The sequence below is a fragment of the Xiphophorus hellerii genome, chromosome 14 (assembly GCF_003331165.1).
Source record: "Xiphophorus hellerii strain 12219 chromosome 14, Xiphophorus_hellerii-4.1, whole genome shotgun sequence".
Classification (NCBI taxonomy): Eukaryota; Metazoa; Chordata; class Actinopteri; order Cyprinodontiformes; family Poeciliidae; genus Xiphophorus; species Xiphophorus hellerii.
Genome location: NC_045685.1, coordinates 17,246,342 through 17,261,956, shown reverse-complemented (window position 1 = coordinate 17,261,956; position 15,615 = coordinate 17,246,342). Strand labels below are relative to the sequence as shown.

Below are 15,615 nucleotides of genomic sequence, written 5' to 3'. Positions count from 1 at the left end.
GCTGGAAAGCTGAAACCCAGGTGCAAAGCTATTTCACATGTTATTGGCTAGCATTTAGAAAGGAGACAATCCATGATTGCCATTTGTTTTTCTTGCTGCTGATTGGCTGTACCCCCAAGAATAAAGATAAGGAAGACTGCGGATGTTAGCTTGTGCTATAGTGCCAAGACGGTTTTCACTGTGCATATTAATTCATACTAGGGTGTATTTGGGAATTGAACTAATAAAACAGACACTTATAAGTACTTTTAGATGGGTTTTTCCCCATATTAACAGATTTCCGGTATTTGCGGGCAATTGTAGTTCATAACCCAGTCCACTGTATACTGTCTCAACCTGTTGAGCTACACAACTGCACAGATCCTATGCTGTCATCTCTGTACCACTAAGTTTATTTCCTTTTAATGTCAGCAGCTTTCTATTATGAATGCTTTAAATTAACTTGGAAGCCAGATAAAGATAACTGATAGCTGAGTTGGAAAAATAAACTGTGTCTTGAAATGTTGCAGTGCAGTGCAGCTGATAAGCTATAACTGCAACAGTTATGGATTTTGTAAACCTGGAAATAGATCAAGACTTCATTGAGACTATAATTTGTTTGCTTGGATAGTCTTGTTCATGCTCTGCATTCTATGCCAATGTCATAGCCACAAGTCAGCCAAACCGCACACATCCTTTTTGTCCCATCTGCAGATGGTTATAGGTCAGGGAGGGTTTCAGTGTACTGTCTCCTGCTTCTTAATTGTTGCACGTTCTGTCACAGTTAAGCTCCTTACATTGCTCGGGTGGTCCGTGATGTAACCGGACAGAATCCAATCGTTTCCGCATCGTCTCTGAACTCAAAGGGCTTAGTCTATCATTTCTGTACTAGAGTGTAAAAGGAGGCCAGCTATTGCATGAATACATGTCTCAGTCAGTCATTCCTAAAAATTCTCAATGCATAGACCTCTCAAGGTCACAGTAGAAATACAGACTCAATGTGGAACCTTGAACACTGAAGATCACAGCCCGAGCCAAGAATATGTGTGGCCAGTTAAAGGTTTCCGTTTTCCACCATTTAGATCAGGACCAATTTATGCTTTTAATATCTACTGTTGCCTATGTAAAAAGGTATTATTCTGAAGCTTCATTGAGGCTTCATTCCTTTGTAGTTTGTGTATGCTCTACCTCCCTATCTGCACCACTAGGACCTCATCTCCCCCACCCTCTCTATGGCTATCCCAGGCTTATCTTGTTATTTTGTGGCCTCTCTCATTGTTCGGCTGATGGATCGTTCGCCTGCTTTTGAAATTGCTCGTTCAGACAGATCAGATTAGCCGGCACTTTGCGTACGATGGTTTTATGAAGGACAATGGAGCAACAACTAAACGTTATGTTTATATTTGTACTGCATAAGTCCTAACAACTCTGGTGATAACCTAATAAACCTCTAAACAAAAACTAGCTGCTTAAATCTAATGGAAAATGTTCACATTTTCTCATGTCATAACCACAAACTTAAGTATACTTTACTGGGATTTAATGAAACAGATCAACGCAGAATAGTGCACAAATGTGAGGTGGAAGGAAAATTAAACACATTTTTTAAAATGGCATACAAGCATATTCATTCAGCCCTGTTTACTCTGATCATTTGTGTATAAGTTTTTAGTTAAGGCTTCAGAGATTTGTTAGAGAATATTAGTGAACAAACAGCATCATGAAGACCAACACTGCAGACTGGTCTGACCTTGACAAAAATGCCAAAAATAAAAAATAAACCACTGAAACAAAGATACAAGATGTCTTGTTTGTTATAAAGCTAATAAAGGAAAGGGCCCACACAAAAGGCTGTGTTCAGGAGCACCATGCTCACTGTGAAACATAGTTGTGACAGCATCTCGCTGTGGGGATGCTGTACTTCCATAGGGATGACAAAGTGCTTAAGAATTAATGGGAATATGGATGAAGGGTAATACAGGAAAATCTTGGAAGCAAACCTCAGAACAAAACAGAGATTAATCTTACAGTAGTTCCACAACCACAATGAAGTAGTATAATCAAAAAAGTGAATGTGTTGGGATGGCCCAGTCAAAGTCCAGACCCAAATCTATTTGAGAACCCGTGGCAAGACTTGAAAATTGTTTTTTACAGATGCTCTCCATCCAGTGTTTCAAAGCTTGAGTGTGGCAGCAACGTGATAAATTTTGAAGTTCAAGGTGGATGAATAATTCTTCACGGCACCACATTAACATTTTAGGCACTATAAAAAGATGCCTGGTGAAAATTAATAGTTTCTGGATGCTGAAGTCTGGGGAAGAAAGCGAAGCCTGCTGCTGTCAGTGTTGGATAGATAAGCCGGCGTACACAGAGGCAGATGTTGGTTCTGCTGAGATGGAAGGTGCAACCTCTGATGCATTACCAAGCTATAAATAGCATTACAGAGGCAAGATCTTCCATCAGGATGTGCTTTAAAGATTGGTTACAAAGCAGGTCCTGCGCGCAGACAGGAGGGAGACTGTTTATGTTTCCTCCCCTGAGGATTTGTCCAGTTGGGAGCTGGTGTTGGGCATATCGATGATGCTTCACATTCACCATCTAAAATCAGACTTTCACGCTTCTGTTTGCATCGTTCTTCCTTTTTGTCCATTGTAAGAAATTAAGTAACAGCACTATAACAGCGCGCTGCATGAGCTCCATTTTTAGCTCTTTATCGTGGTCGTGTGAGTCATGTTCAGGGGATTATTGTCCATTATGGTGGATGACTGGCTAATTTTCAATAACGTCCAGATGGGCTCTGCTAGCTTCATGGAAAACACAAGCTACATCTGTTTTTATGGTCTTTTGGGGGGATTGAATGGATTGGATGATAAAAGCACTTGTCAAGCTAATTTCCTCTAAACTGCTGAAATACTCAAATTTAATTACATAAAGAGGGATTTTTGTAAACATAAAAAAATAAACTGAATTTTTCCACCTACATTTCTTTTACAAGTATGCATGAGGGAGAGTGATTAAACTATTAAAAGTACTATTTTAGTGTTTTTTTTGTAGTACATGCAATTGTCCTTCAGTGGGCTGAATGGATTTTCACAGAAGCTTTCATTCCTTAGAAAAGAAAGTTGTAGACATGACCTTGGTCTAAATTAAAGGCTAAAAATGTGTCGGCAACGTTTTTGTCCTCTTCTCAAAATGCCAAGGCAGCAACATAAAGCGCTCTACTGTGAGTACAGAAGGGTAGTTTGACATATTGAATGGCTTACTATGAATTGAATGTTTTTATTTGTTGAGAAGCATCCAATCTGAAAAGGCTTAGGCGCCATTTGTCATTATGTTCAGATTTAATTTGTCTCCAGAAACATTTTGATTAGCGCTACAGGTTGAAGATTTGTTCTTCTTACATACACCAAAGTTTGGAAACTGCAGAGAAACGAAATAAGCAGGGATTTATTTCGCGCACATGCATTCATTTTGTGGATTCCCACTTCCATGTCGTGTAAAAAGTCAGAGAATAAGATTTTTGTACATCTAATTTTATTTAATTTGTACATACTTCCTTTAAAACTTCTGGGGTACACAATGTAAACCAAGAGATCATAACTATAAAAATTGTAAGAACAGAAAAACTTAAACCCAAAAGACAAAACTAGGACCACAACAATACCTCTTAATGCTGTGACCTGACCGACAAGCCATCATTCTGTCTGTCTCTACACCATTAACTCAGAATTTACATTTGTATTTTTTGTATCAGTAATTGTGTAATCTTGTGAACAGACACTAAAACAAACATTATGAAGCTCCATCTCAGATCCTGTCTCCGTGGAGGGAAAACAGCTGCAAGAATCCACATTAAACCAGATATGGCAAACAACCACCTCTGCATTAACACAGGTCATTACCGCAGCGCCAGCTGTTTATTACAAAGCCCTTACTGTTTAATTGCTGCCTGGCTGGATTTTGAAGGGCATCTGTTGACATTTATATTATGGATTTCACTGCAAAACCAAAGTTCACCGTTTCTGTGTTGGAACATTTTATGATTAAGCTACATGAACAAAACTACTGTGTCAAGTGTTACCAGATTTCCAGTTAAAAGAATGTATGAAAAAATGCTATTAATGGCATAAAGCAAGGACAAAAGGCCAACTGAGGCTTGAGGATATCTAGGAAACTCCTGAACAAATCAACACTGTCTAAAATTCAACTCTATGTAGAGAAATTAAAATAGATCTGGGCAGACAGCTTCTTTCCTACCTGGTTGAAATGTTATGTTTCTGGAAAAAGGAACATGTCAAGCTACTGAAGTCTGTGGGACAGGGAGCTTTCATAAGTTCTATAAATATTTATAGGCTGAAGGATCTGAATGCATGTGCTAATGAGATATTTCAGTTTTTATTTTAATCCCAAGGTGATTGTTTTAGTAGGAGAGTGGATGCCAAAAGGAATCTGAACAATGTGAAGAATTTCACAGGTCCCAAAAACTGTTTTATTGTATTACACTCAACAGAACCAGATTCATGCAGTTCATTAAAAAAAAAAAAAAAATCGACTTTGTGGCTGTTATCTCACCATGGAAACCAGTAATACAAGTTTAATCATCCGCTCCAGCTGTGGCTCCTCATGTAAACGCAACAGTCAGGAGAATTAATTTTTCCAGTGTTTTCTTTTTTTTGCTATGTTGTTGGACAGTTAATATTGCAAACGATGGAGTAAAGCCTTGGACACCTCAGCCCCAATTTACAGAGAAGACCCTCACATACTCAGGCGTACACGTATTCTGCGAACTGAGATTTCATAGTTTAATAGTACTGATTTCCTACATTTCTCTGGACAAATTTCTCCATTTCCCACAATTTCAGCCAATGCATCAGCAATTGAGGAGGAAGCGATCATTTGCCTTCTAGCTTTCAAAAATCAAAAGAAAAGACAAAGCCATTAAACCAGATCAGGGATGAAGAACTTCCCCTACATCTGCCATTCCTACAGTTGACATCAAGACAAATTAGACCAAAAATATGAATGAATTTATCCCAAGACTCTCCAACATGATTTGCAACACAACTGATGTGCTCTGAGCGACCAGTCGCCAGGACTTGCAGCGTGACTGCCACTCTCTGTGACGCATAGACAGGTGTCAGCACGGTGCTGCACACAAAACACTGTTTCGGTACCGTTTCCCACTGAGCAGTTCACTGCGCGACACAGAGTACGCATATGCTGCTGTAAATATTGACCTATGGCAGCAATGACTCTTTCTGGGACGTAGACGCCGATTAATATAGAGACACTTGGCCATATTTACTTTCAATGGAAAAATATGCATAAGTAGATCATAAAAAGAGAAAATAGCAGAGTGAGCGATACTCGGTAAGTCAGTCAGAACGTCCTCTGGTAGACTAAGCCCAAAGTAGCATAACAACAGGGACAGCTAAGGATAACACTATCAGCTTTATAGCCGAACCTGGTCTTGAAAGTAGACAGACTCTCTTTCTCACGATCAAACACAGTGAAAGCTTCCCTGTAAACTGCTGTGGGATTATTGTATTAAGGTCTGATGAGAAGTCTATGAAGACAATCCTGGGATAGCTGCACTTTTCCCCAAGTAGGATGAGACTGTGTAGAGTGTGTTTGATAATGTCGTCAGTGGACCAGTAGACAAAACATATAAACTGAAGTGTGTTCAGTGGAAGCACAAGAATTGGCTTTAACGTGTCCCCAGATTAGTTTCTCAAAGCATTTAATTATGAAAACAGAGGGATGACTTTGATGTTCATTTTTGGCAGGAGTCTAAACGAACACCTTTAACTGGGTAACACAATACTAATGAAATATAACTGAAATTTTTTTTCCATTAACAGTTTAAAAAAAAAAAAAATACTGAATCTTTGCATCAAGATGGTCAGGATTTGCAATATTTATTTAAAGTCCCAAAGCATCTGGACCAAACTACACATCCTGAATGCTTTTAATCTCTAAGCCACACCAACAAAACCCTTCATTATATCTGAGTCTCACCCTGTCAGCATAGGACATGGTCCGCTTATTTTATTTGATAAAGGAAGGTCTCTGCATAGATGTGAGCACAACAGTTTTGACTTTTCTGTTGCTCATTGCTCTCCAGTCTCCCTTAGACTGAATATCTCCCAAAAGTAAACTGGATCGATCAAAGCATCTTAGGCCCAAGCAGTCTTCCCGTAACTCCCACTATTCTCCCTCCCTTTCCTTTCTGGTCAATTTCCCCACTTGCAGTGACAGTTTGAAAACACCTCTTTGGCCATTTGGAGGACACAGAGGATAGAGGGGGTCTACTGAAGTAAATCCAATGCCGGGAACCACCTTTTTCTATACTTATGAGTGTATTTTTTCATATAGGTAATCATAAGCAACACATTTGGAACAAAAAAACAGACTTAGTGAAAAGTTTCCAGCTGCTACAGTTCTTAGTTTTTTAAATTAATTGTGCAAGTATTTTTGCAGCACCATGGACAGCACCTTTCTGGTCTTTTGCTTGCTTTAAACATGAGTCATGCCATTCTTGCAGCTCTTTTATGTTCAGTCAGTCCTTAACCTTTTTAAACAAACTAACTTGTTTCCATTATCACAAGACATATTTCTCTGTATATAGTTTAACTGTGGACCACGCTTATTCTTTGTTCAGGAGTTTCCAAAATCAATGATGAGTTATATTTTTCTTTCAGTTCCTATTGTTCTGACTTACAAAGAAATTAGAAAGGTCTACACAAATAGTTAATAGAGTGAAAGTCTGTTTTCAGAAAGTAAATGTAAGCATTTTAACAAAATAAGTGCATCAATATTGAGACCGTTTGCCATTACTCTCAAAATTGAGTGTGTACTGTCTTCACTGATCATTCTGAAGAGCCTCCTCCAGCTTTGCTGGAGCTGACCTGCGGTAAATTTAATGGATTGTAATGGAATACAGTTGATGCATATTAGAATGAAAGTCAAGAAATGAAGTGAATTGAACTGTTTGCAGACCTATGAGACTGTATTGCGGCAAAAAACAAGACCAAAAAAATCTGCAGCATTGAACATTCTGGAAATATAATAAGGGAACAGAGCTTGAAAACACCAGGAGAGGTTGAGACCCGGCCTAGAAAGTGTGGGCTGAGTTCACTAAACCCCCACATATTTGCAGTTTAGTGGTTTTTGGATTTGACTGTTCGCTGAATCTTTGGGGGAGGGGGGGGGGGGGGGCAGCAAACCTTGTTGGGTCAGGCTTGTTGAACAGAGATACCCAAAAAGATCTGAGGTCAAATCCTGCCCAGTGTGATTTCACAAATGATTAGGCCATGGGTGTGATTACTTAGTTAACAAGCTGTAAGCAATTAACAATGAAGATTTTTCTGAAAATAATTTTTTGCCTTGACCTTATTGGGTACTAAGTAAAGATTATCCTTCAGTCTGTTGTGAAATAAATCTGTTAACTTCATAGAATGTAGATAAATTTAAAGTATGAAGAAATATTTTTTCTTCTATTTATTCTGGGATCCCAGCAGCTCGGGCTTTTAAGGCAATTTTTATTGAACATTCATTTCTACACGGTTAAACCTGTAAATAAGCTATTTTTAGTAAAAAATGAGAGAACTGGTTTCATTTGTTAGCTTTTTCGGGGGTTTTGGGGTTACATACCTTTCACCTTTGTGTAAGTTCTCAGCTTTAGTAACGCAGGCCTAAGCAGATAAATTGTGCTTATGTGAAATTAGAGTCTGAAGGTGAAATGTCGATGCTTGCAGGAAACTGAAAGCCTCATTGATCAGAGGCTATTTTGGAAAGTGGAGGTGAATTAGGATAATGTAACGGCACTGTAAAAACATCACGTGAAGGACGGCGAGATCCCTGTCTCCCAGAGCAACACGCCCAGGCATGGCATGACGGAAAATGTGCATATGGCCAGACTTGGCCGACGACTGGTGGGCCCGACAGGCTTAAACCGCTTCCTCTGAGGAGGGGGGATTTTTGACCCTCATCGTCCTCTCTAATCTGCAGCAGCTGAACGTTACATCAGCCGCCAGAGTTGCGCTCCACGTAATACCCGTAATTTGCGAAATTCAGGGTAATGATGTCTGCGGCAGTCAAAGTGCTGGCGCGCGCAGATCTCCCCAACGCAGACAGACCTGACACCAGGCAAACCATTGATAGGAATGTTAAATCAACTCCAAGAGACATCAGCTCTTAAAATCAAAGTGAGTGCAATTAAGTCTCCAGTGAGGCCTCTGTCAGTCGGCCTCTCTTTAATGTTTTACATGGATAGTTCACTCGTTATGTCGATCGCAGTTGCAGGAGGCTTCTATCAGCTCAAACCCTTCTCCTCCCAAGCCCACCAAGGTGACCTGAGAAGGGCTCTATCAGCCTATTATTGTCTGTATTAAATGACCACAGGCTAAGTGAAATGCAGGCAGTGAGCTTCCTCTGCATACTTGCAGCTCTAGGTCCTCTATGTACTTCTTCTTGTTGCCCAGAAGTCCCCAGATTAGAGATGAGTTCAGTGGAATCCGGTGGTCACCATTGTTGCGGACTCTGATTCGAGAAATCCAAATCTACAGCTTTTTAATGCAAAGATTTTATGAATAAAAGCTTTTGTTCACTAGTAGCAAGATTGAAAGAAAGGCAGAGAGAGAAGAGGAAAGCATGCAGTACATGAGTTGGAGGTGGGAATCGAATCAGGGTCAGCTGTGGTGACGGGAGTAGTTGAGGCGTGTGGCGCTTTGCATCTTTCAAGACTCTTAGTTTTGAATAATGCAAAGGGTACAACCTAAATAAATTCCTTATGCCCCTGATGTGTGTGATTGATTTAAATATTGCAAAAATATCAAATAGTCCAGATAGACAATCAACTTCTTATGCTTACCTTTATTTTAATGTCTCCCGGAGTACAGTGTCCCTTTGATCATTTTTTTTTTACCACAGCAGCAAAAGTGCAGTAATCCCCAGTTAAAAATAGTCTTGACAAATCCCCTATTTATTGCTGTTTGAATAACATTTACTAAAAACAACGCTGCCCAGCTGTTTCACAGCAGGAGGTTAAAGAGCATACACATGGCTATAGCAGACTAAATGGATCAGTTGTTGATGAAATCAGGAATTATAAAACATTTAAAAAAAGTTTATGAAAAGATTTAGCAAGTTAGGGAAAGATCTGTAATTTTAACAAAGACAGAGCTTGCCTTTTTGTGCTGTATTTAGCATTTTTAAATGACTGAATTGTAATACCTGCTATAATTTTTATGAGGCTTAACAGTATTAAAATAAGGATGCCGCCCCATTCAGCATGGTTACCAATGCATTCCCAAGGTAATTTAATGCATTAATAAAGAAATCTGATTTTTACACACTTTGGTATAAATGTATCAGGATGAAAATTACTGAAGTTTTCCTTAGTTAATGTGTGAAGAGTAAATGTAACTGTGTCAGATATTTCCATGATTTTCAGTGTGCCCACTAAATCCTGGAAGTTTGTAACTCTAATCTTAAAACATACAGTTATTCTTATACTAAAAGGTGCATTTGATTCCTGCACAAAACAGTCAGTTTTCTGATAAAACCAATACTGCATGACTTCATTTACCTGCAAAAGTGACACAGCAGGTTTTTTTTTTGTTTTTTTTTTTTTACAGTCTTAATTCCTTCAAATTGTGAGGCTGATTGGCTGAGTACAGGGAAGCATGTGTCCTGGAAAGGATCGCCTTGTGGGAAATCAGCCTGATGGCAGCTCCTGTAATTAGTTCTGCTTGTTAGGAAAAATGAAGGGGTTACTAATTAGCAAGTGGATGGCTTCTTGACTTGTTGTGCATCTTTTCACTTCTTTCCTTAAAAGATCATCATTATCGTCTCTCAGGCAAAACGGGGAGGGCGGTGCTTCTCCGTCCTGCCACTCGACAGTTTAGCTCTAATGCAACGAATCTAGGTGGAGAAATCTCAAAGGAGGTTCTGTCTCGCTCTGATGGACAGGGTGACTGTTGTAAGCAGGTGCAGGATATGCCTAGAGCTGCACAGAGTTGGGGTTTTATAGTTTTATTCTTTTTAGCTAGGGCACTGTTAAATTTCAGATCATTTGGGCACTGAGCTGTGACTGAGCGTTTTGTTTGGAGTAACATGAAAACGCTTGCTTTAGAGTTTGCTGGGAAACTCAAATTTCTCGGCAATGGCTAAACTGAAACCAACATTTTTTAAGTCTTGTTTCAGAGAAATGATCAGATCTAAAAGACAAAGTCAACTAACCAAGAACCGTAGAATCTCACAACTGATCAGGCTTTCTGAGCTTGACTCAAACAGAAAGCTGCCAAAAATCCCACAAAAACTGCTTTTGTGCAGTTTTTGTGAAAAAAGCTATGCAATTTTTCTTGAGAGCTCAATTTATTTGGAGAACTACAAGTTTTAGAAATATTTTTCATAATATATCTTTTCATTGGAACAACATGGTACCGGCTTCACCTGTCAGTCTAGATTAATCTTTCGTCCCACTGAAATATGTTCACATCACTGTCAAAAACAGAATGACGTGAATTATTTTGTTCAAAGAATAAATACCGACAGTATCATGGATTTAAATAAAGTCAGTCATTAACAAGGCATAAAACATTTAAAAACTGTAATTCTGTGTAATTTTGCCTCAAAGATTTAGCATGAAGAAAATGCAAATGAGATCCCTCCATAAATAGAAATATTTTTATGCTCCCAGATTTCATATGTAAAGACCTATAATCCACCATTGATATTCAAAATTCAGGACTTCCGGCTCGGCTTTCAGCTTTTCATCACACATCCCTCTAAAACTTCCTGACGTTAAGCTGTGACTGAGTGCTGAAAAACGAACTGTTTTATTTGTAGATTTTCATTTATTTATATTTTTTACATCCAGTCAAGCTGTTAATCAATAAATCTCCATAACACTGTGTTAAGACTCACACGGTGCCGGAGGGACATTTATCACCCCCCTAGCTGATCCGCTTCCAAGAAAGATCTTGACGTGACATTACGTAAGAGCTCGGCTACGCTGCTGCTGGTATTAGGGAACAGAAAAACTCCAGAGAACATGCTAATCTTCCTGCGCGATTATTAGTCATACTATTTAACGCCGGCTTAATGGGGGGAGCTCATGGCATAATTTCCATCCGGCATATTCACCTGCTTTCACCCTAAATCTCCTGACTAGCTTTGGAGCTGGATGCTGTGGAGTGAAATAAGATAATTATGTTGCAGTGTGCAGGGAATTAACCCGGAAATGTGAAACGGGAATAGGGAGAGGGGGTTATAATAACTCCGTGGAAAATCTCAGCATTAGCTCAACTTCTGCTGAATTTTTAAAAGAATTTTGATTTTTTTTTGCATCCTTCTTTCTTCTGTAATTAACCCACAGAGGCAAAGCTGATACATGGTAAATTATGAGTTGCTAAACAGAAACACTGATAATGCAGTGGGAGCTGCCACTGTCAGTGATTTTTCACAAAATCCACGTAACAAGGAAAAGTTTGAGCGAATTTAATTTTAAACTTTGTAATTGCGAGATAATCCACTAAAACGGCCATACACAACTTAAATTGCTCTCTTTAACCCAGTAATCTGTGGGGAGTAGCACCAACACGCCCCGATGTTTTCACCTCATGAACTGAAGCCCTCTGCAGCCGTCAGCGGATTTGGTATTCAGTGCAAAGCTGTGTCATTTAGCATGCAAATGAATCACGGAGTTAACAAGCAATAAGGCCCTGTCTTGGAATTTGCGCGTTTTCAAACACTGCGATCAAACTGGATTAGTTTCTGAATTTCATTGGACATCGAGGAGGCTTATCAGCGAACACCAGCTCCTCCACAGTCTGCAAGTTCCTCTTTGAAACCACGTAGGCAGGAAAACAATGCCTTGATATTCCAGGATCCAAACAAAAGCCTTTTTATGCGTTGCGCTCCCCTCGCGTTTAGAGTTGGAGGGCAACTGTTGTTTCCCACCCGGGTTTTTTGGAGACGAAGCGAACGCACTTCAGTCAGTCAGTCAGTTAGGAACGTCTTTTGTTTCAAAAATAAAACTGTTGCAGCATTCGAACGTGCCAAAAAAAAAAAAAAAAAAAATGGAGCCGTGCTGAGAATGACGGCGGTGAAAAAATGGAGGGATTGTTAAAAGACAAGAGTCTCTTTGGCATGTTGTGGCACATTCTCTGTGACAAAGTTGTCACATTAAAAGCTGGCATCATGCTCTAATTTCGCTTTCTTGCAAAAAGATGAAAGCGCAACTTGTCAAGTTGTGGCTTCGGTTGCCAAACTAAGTGAGCAAAGAAAGTACAGCATGTTGATTTAATACAACTTGAGAGGAAGTCGAGCAGAATGGGTGCTTTTTGTGTCTTGACAGGAACAGAACACTGTTTGCTTTTAGGTTCTAACCAACACACATGGAAGATGATTGGCCTCACATTAAAGTGCCTTACAAAAGTAGCCCTACAATACATCTTATACCGTTGTCATCATTTTTGAGGAAAGTAGCAAGATAAAAAAAATCCCAGGCCACTGCAAATTCTTTGCAGCATTCATAAATTCTTAATCAGAGTCAAATTGAGGCTCATGCAACTAAAAAGCTTTGAAATATGTCAAAAATTTCTGTGATATAATATTTCTAAAATACTGATTGCTGTGCCTTTTGTGATGTCATCAGCCCAAATACACACAAAGCAGAATTGGCTAAATTATTTTCAGTGCACGTTCTAAAAATTTTGGAAATCACAAAGCTGTATTTTTAATGTCAATGATCTTTTGTAAACATACAGCAGTAGATATGTATATTATCTTTAGCCACATAGAAGCAAAGTTTAACTAAGACCAGTGAAAGCTGAAATCCTGGATTCTCCAACAAATATGTCCTTTCATCGAATTACCTGATTAGATTTAGCTTTTTGTTGCCTTTCAGACACTCAAGTTCTTGAGGACAATTTCCTCCAAGGCTCTTTGTTGCCTATTAGAGACAAATAGTTTCTTTTTGACCTTTGTGCTTTAATAGTACAATTGGTGGAGTGCTTGTACCAAGAATGGTCTTTCCATGATGTTTTCTCTGAAAAGTAACTGAGTTTTTTTTCAAGGTATCCACTGGCTTTTCAGTTGCATCTCCTGACCAGGGCCTTTCATTGTCTGATTACTCAGTTCGTCAGGGCAAACTTACAAGTCTGCTTGTGGAAAATCATGGAGGCTACAGTGATTTGGGGCACTTCCAATGATAATAAAATCTTACCTGGCTAGTCCACGAATAATATTCTTTTTTGTCCATCTGTATGCTCCGTTACCAAGCAAAGATTGTAAACCTCTTCTTTACTTATCATCCAAGAAGTTTGGATGATCAATAGATTTTCAAGAGTTTTTTTTGTTTATAGATATTTTTAGTTTCTCTTTTGCTAGTTTTCAATCTGATGTTTATACCTTACACTTTCATCTTGTAATTGAGAAGCAAGAAGAAATTTTGAGTCCTAACTGTGTACACAAGCAGAAGAGCAAATGTAAAGTTTTCAGGTTCAAGTTATTTGGGGATCATCTTGTTGGTTTTTACTTTGTCTTATGATAAACTGTGTTATCTTTAAAAGAAATTCATTCATTTGACTAAATAAATGGAAACGATTTCTTTGGCACTGCATGGCCTTCACCAAGCAGCAAAAGTCCAGTCACCACTGCATGACAAGTTTTCACCCAGTTTGTGTGTCATGGATCCTATTCCTGTTGAATATATCAAAGGCATAATTGACAGCTGTGAGTAAAAGAACCACCATGATTACATCTCATGCCCCCACCCCTACAAAGCTGTAAAACTAAGTGGAAGCATTTTAAGTAATTTGTTATGGATTAGAGTAGGGGTCTCAAACTCCAGTCCTCGAGGGCCGCTGTCCTGCAACCTTTAGATGTGCCTCTGCTGCACTACACCTGAATAGAATAATTAGGTCATTAGCAAGGCTGGGAGAACTGTTCTACACCAGGAGGAGGTAACTAAACCATTTCATTCCAGTGTTTTGTACCTGTGGCACATCTAAAAACTGTAGGACAGAGGCCCTCGAGGACTGGAGTTTGAGACCCCTGGATTAGAGTAAACTGAATAAAATGTTTCCCTGAAAATGACCAGAAGAATTAGGAAAAAGTCCAAACAAGTGAAAGAAGTTCAGAAAGGATTACAAGAAACTCTCTCACTAGAAGAAAATATGAATAAATAAGTTTCAGAATCTAGACTAATAAATGACTGAAATACAGCTGACGTCCATGAATGAAAACCTAAAGTGACATTTCTGAAGGAATTTCAAGGAAATTCGAGTGGATGCAATCCTGTCCTGCCCAGCCTGTGACAAACACAACAGGCAGCCACAGCGGCAGGAGAGGAATCTGTCCCTCAAAGTCTCGTCCACTAACATCACAGTCAGTCTTCACTGTTGCAGTGCAGTATTGTCTATCTCTTTTGCTGTCTTTTCATCTGGTCCATGTGGTTATGTGTGTGGCATGCTTCACATGTTTGTCCTCTTTTCTCTTTCTCTCCTTTCCCCCCCTCTTTTACTTCCTCTTCTCTTTGTGTTGGATGAGAAGTTGAGCCCCGGGGCGCCAGACGACGATGGCAAGTTGTCGGTAGGTCTCGTCTGACGGACGCTTTTTGCCTTCTCGCTTCCGTCTTTGTCCCCGTTCTCTGTGTTGATGTCTATAGTGTAAATTTTGTGTAACTCCTTCTCCCACCACACTGTCAACGAAACATGGCACACTGCTACTTCCAAGCCTCAGCCTCCCTGTGTGCGGAGAGTAGCGCCGTCTGTTTTCTGAAGCCCTTTGCTTTTTCCCTCCGTTTGCCTTTGCACGCGGCATGCAAAAGGCAATTAAACAGGGAGCATGTGTCTCGCAGTCTGCAGACTGTTTTAATGCTTGTGTAAGAGCTTCCATCCAGAGACCAGGAGGAGGAAAATAAAACCAAGCGGCAGAGAAGACACACATCCGGCAAGCCCTAGCAATCGCGCATTGTCTCCCTCGCCTCCCGCTTACACCCATTCAGACTTGTGAATTAACACCTCACACCTCCGGTGCCTACGCATCACCTGCGATCACCCAAAGGCAGACACATTCCCAACAGCTGTCACCTGTGATGGAGCCTGATTTGTTTCCTTCTTCCCTAGCTCAGCTTCAGCTGCTGGAGGTGACCTTGGCGAGGATTCGTTCAGAGGAAGACATTAAACTGTCACTCCAACTCAGCAAGCCTGTCTCAACTAGCAGGGGCTTATGTTTATAAGAAGCTGTAGTGCTTCATGATTTTTAATTTTTTTATTTTTTTTTTTACTTAGTTTCAGGTTGCACACAGGGGTTTTATGGAAAAGAGGATTATAGGGAGTCATTTTTCCAAGGTCAAAGCACACTCATGAGTAAATGATGCCGCGGCTTGAATCCATTTTGTAACTAGAACTGCACAGCACTATAAAAGAATACATTTCTTCAATTATCCTTTGCTATTAAGTTAAAATAAATAAGGTTTCAAACAAATACTTAAAGGTCCTAGCAAAAGCATTTATAAACATCGAGCCTTCTCATATTTTTGGGTGTCGCAACCATAAACTTCAGTGTATTTTATTTGATGCTTTTGTAATAAACCAGCACAAAATAGAGTAGTAGCATCTAATTGTG

At 39.6% G+C, this 15,615-nt stretch overlaps 1 protein-coding gene across 6 annotated transcripts in view; it reads left to right on the top strand.

Moving 5' to 3' along the window:
* LOC116732905 (sodium/potassium/calcium exchanger 2-like) overlaps positions 1-15,615 on the top strand; it is a 58,611-nt gene that overhangs the window by 7,662 nt on the left and 35,334 nt on the right. For 4 of the 6 annotated variants that reach the window (XM_032583498.1, XM_032583497.1, XM_032583502.1 and 1 more), the window contains one exon: positions 14,530-14,577. The exons of 1 other annotated variant lie outside the window; for it this stretch is intronic. In XM_032583498.1, coding sequence (XP_032439389.1) covers positions 14,530-14,577 — 48 coding nt within the window. The remainder of the gene's footprint in view (positions 1-14,529; positions 14,578-15,615) is intronic. One more of the 6 variants, XM_032583499.1, reaches the window with a different exon arrangement.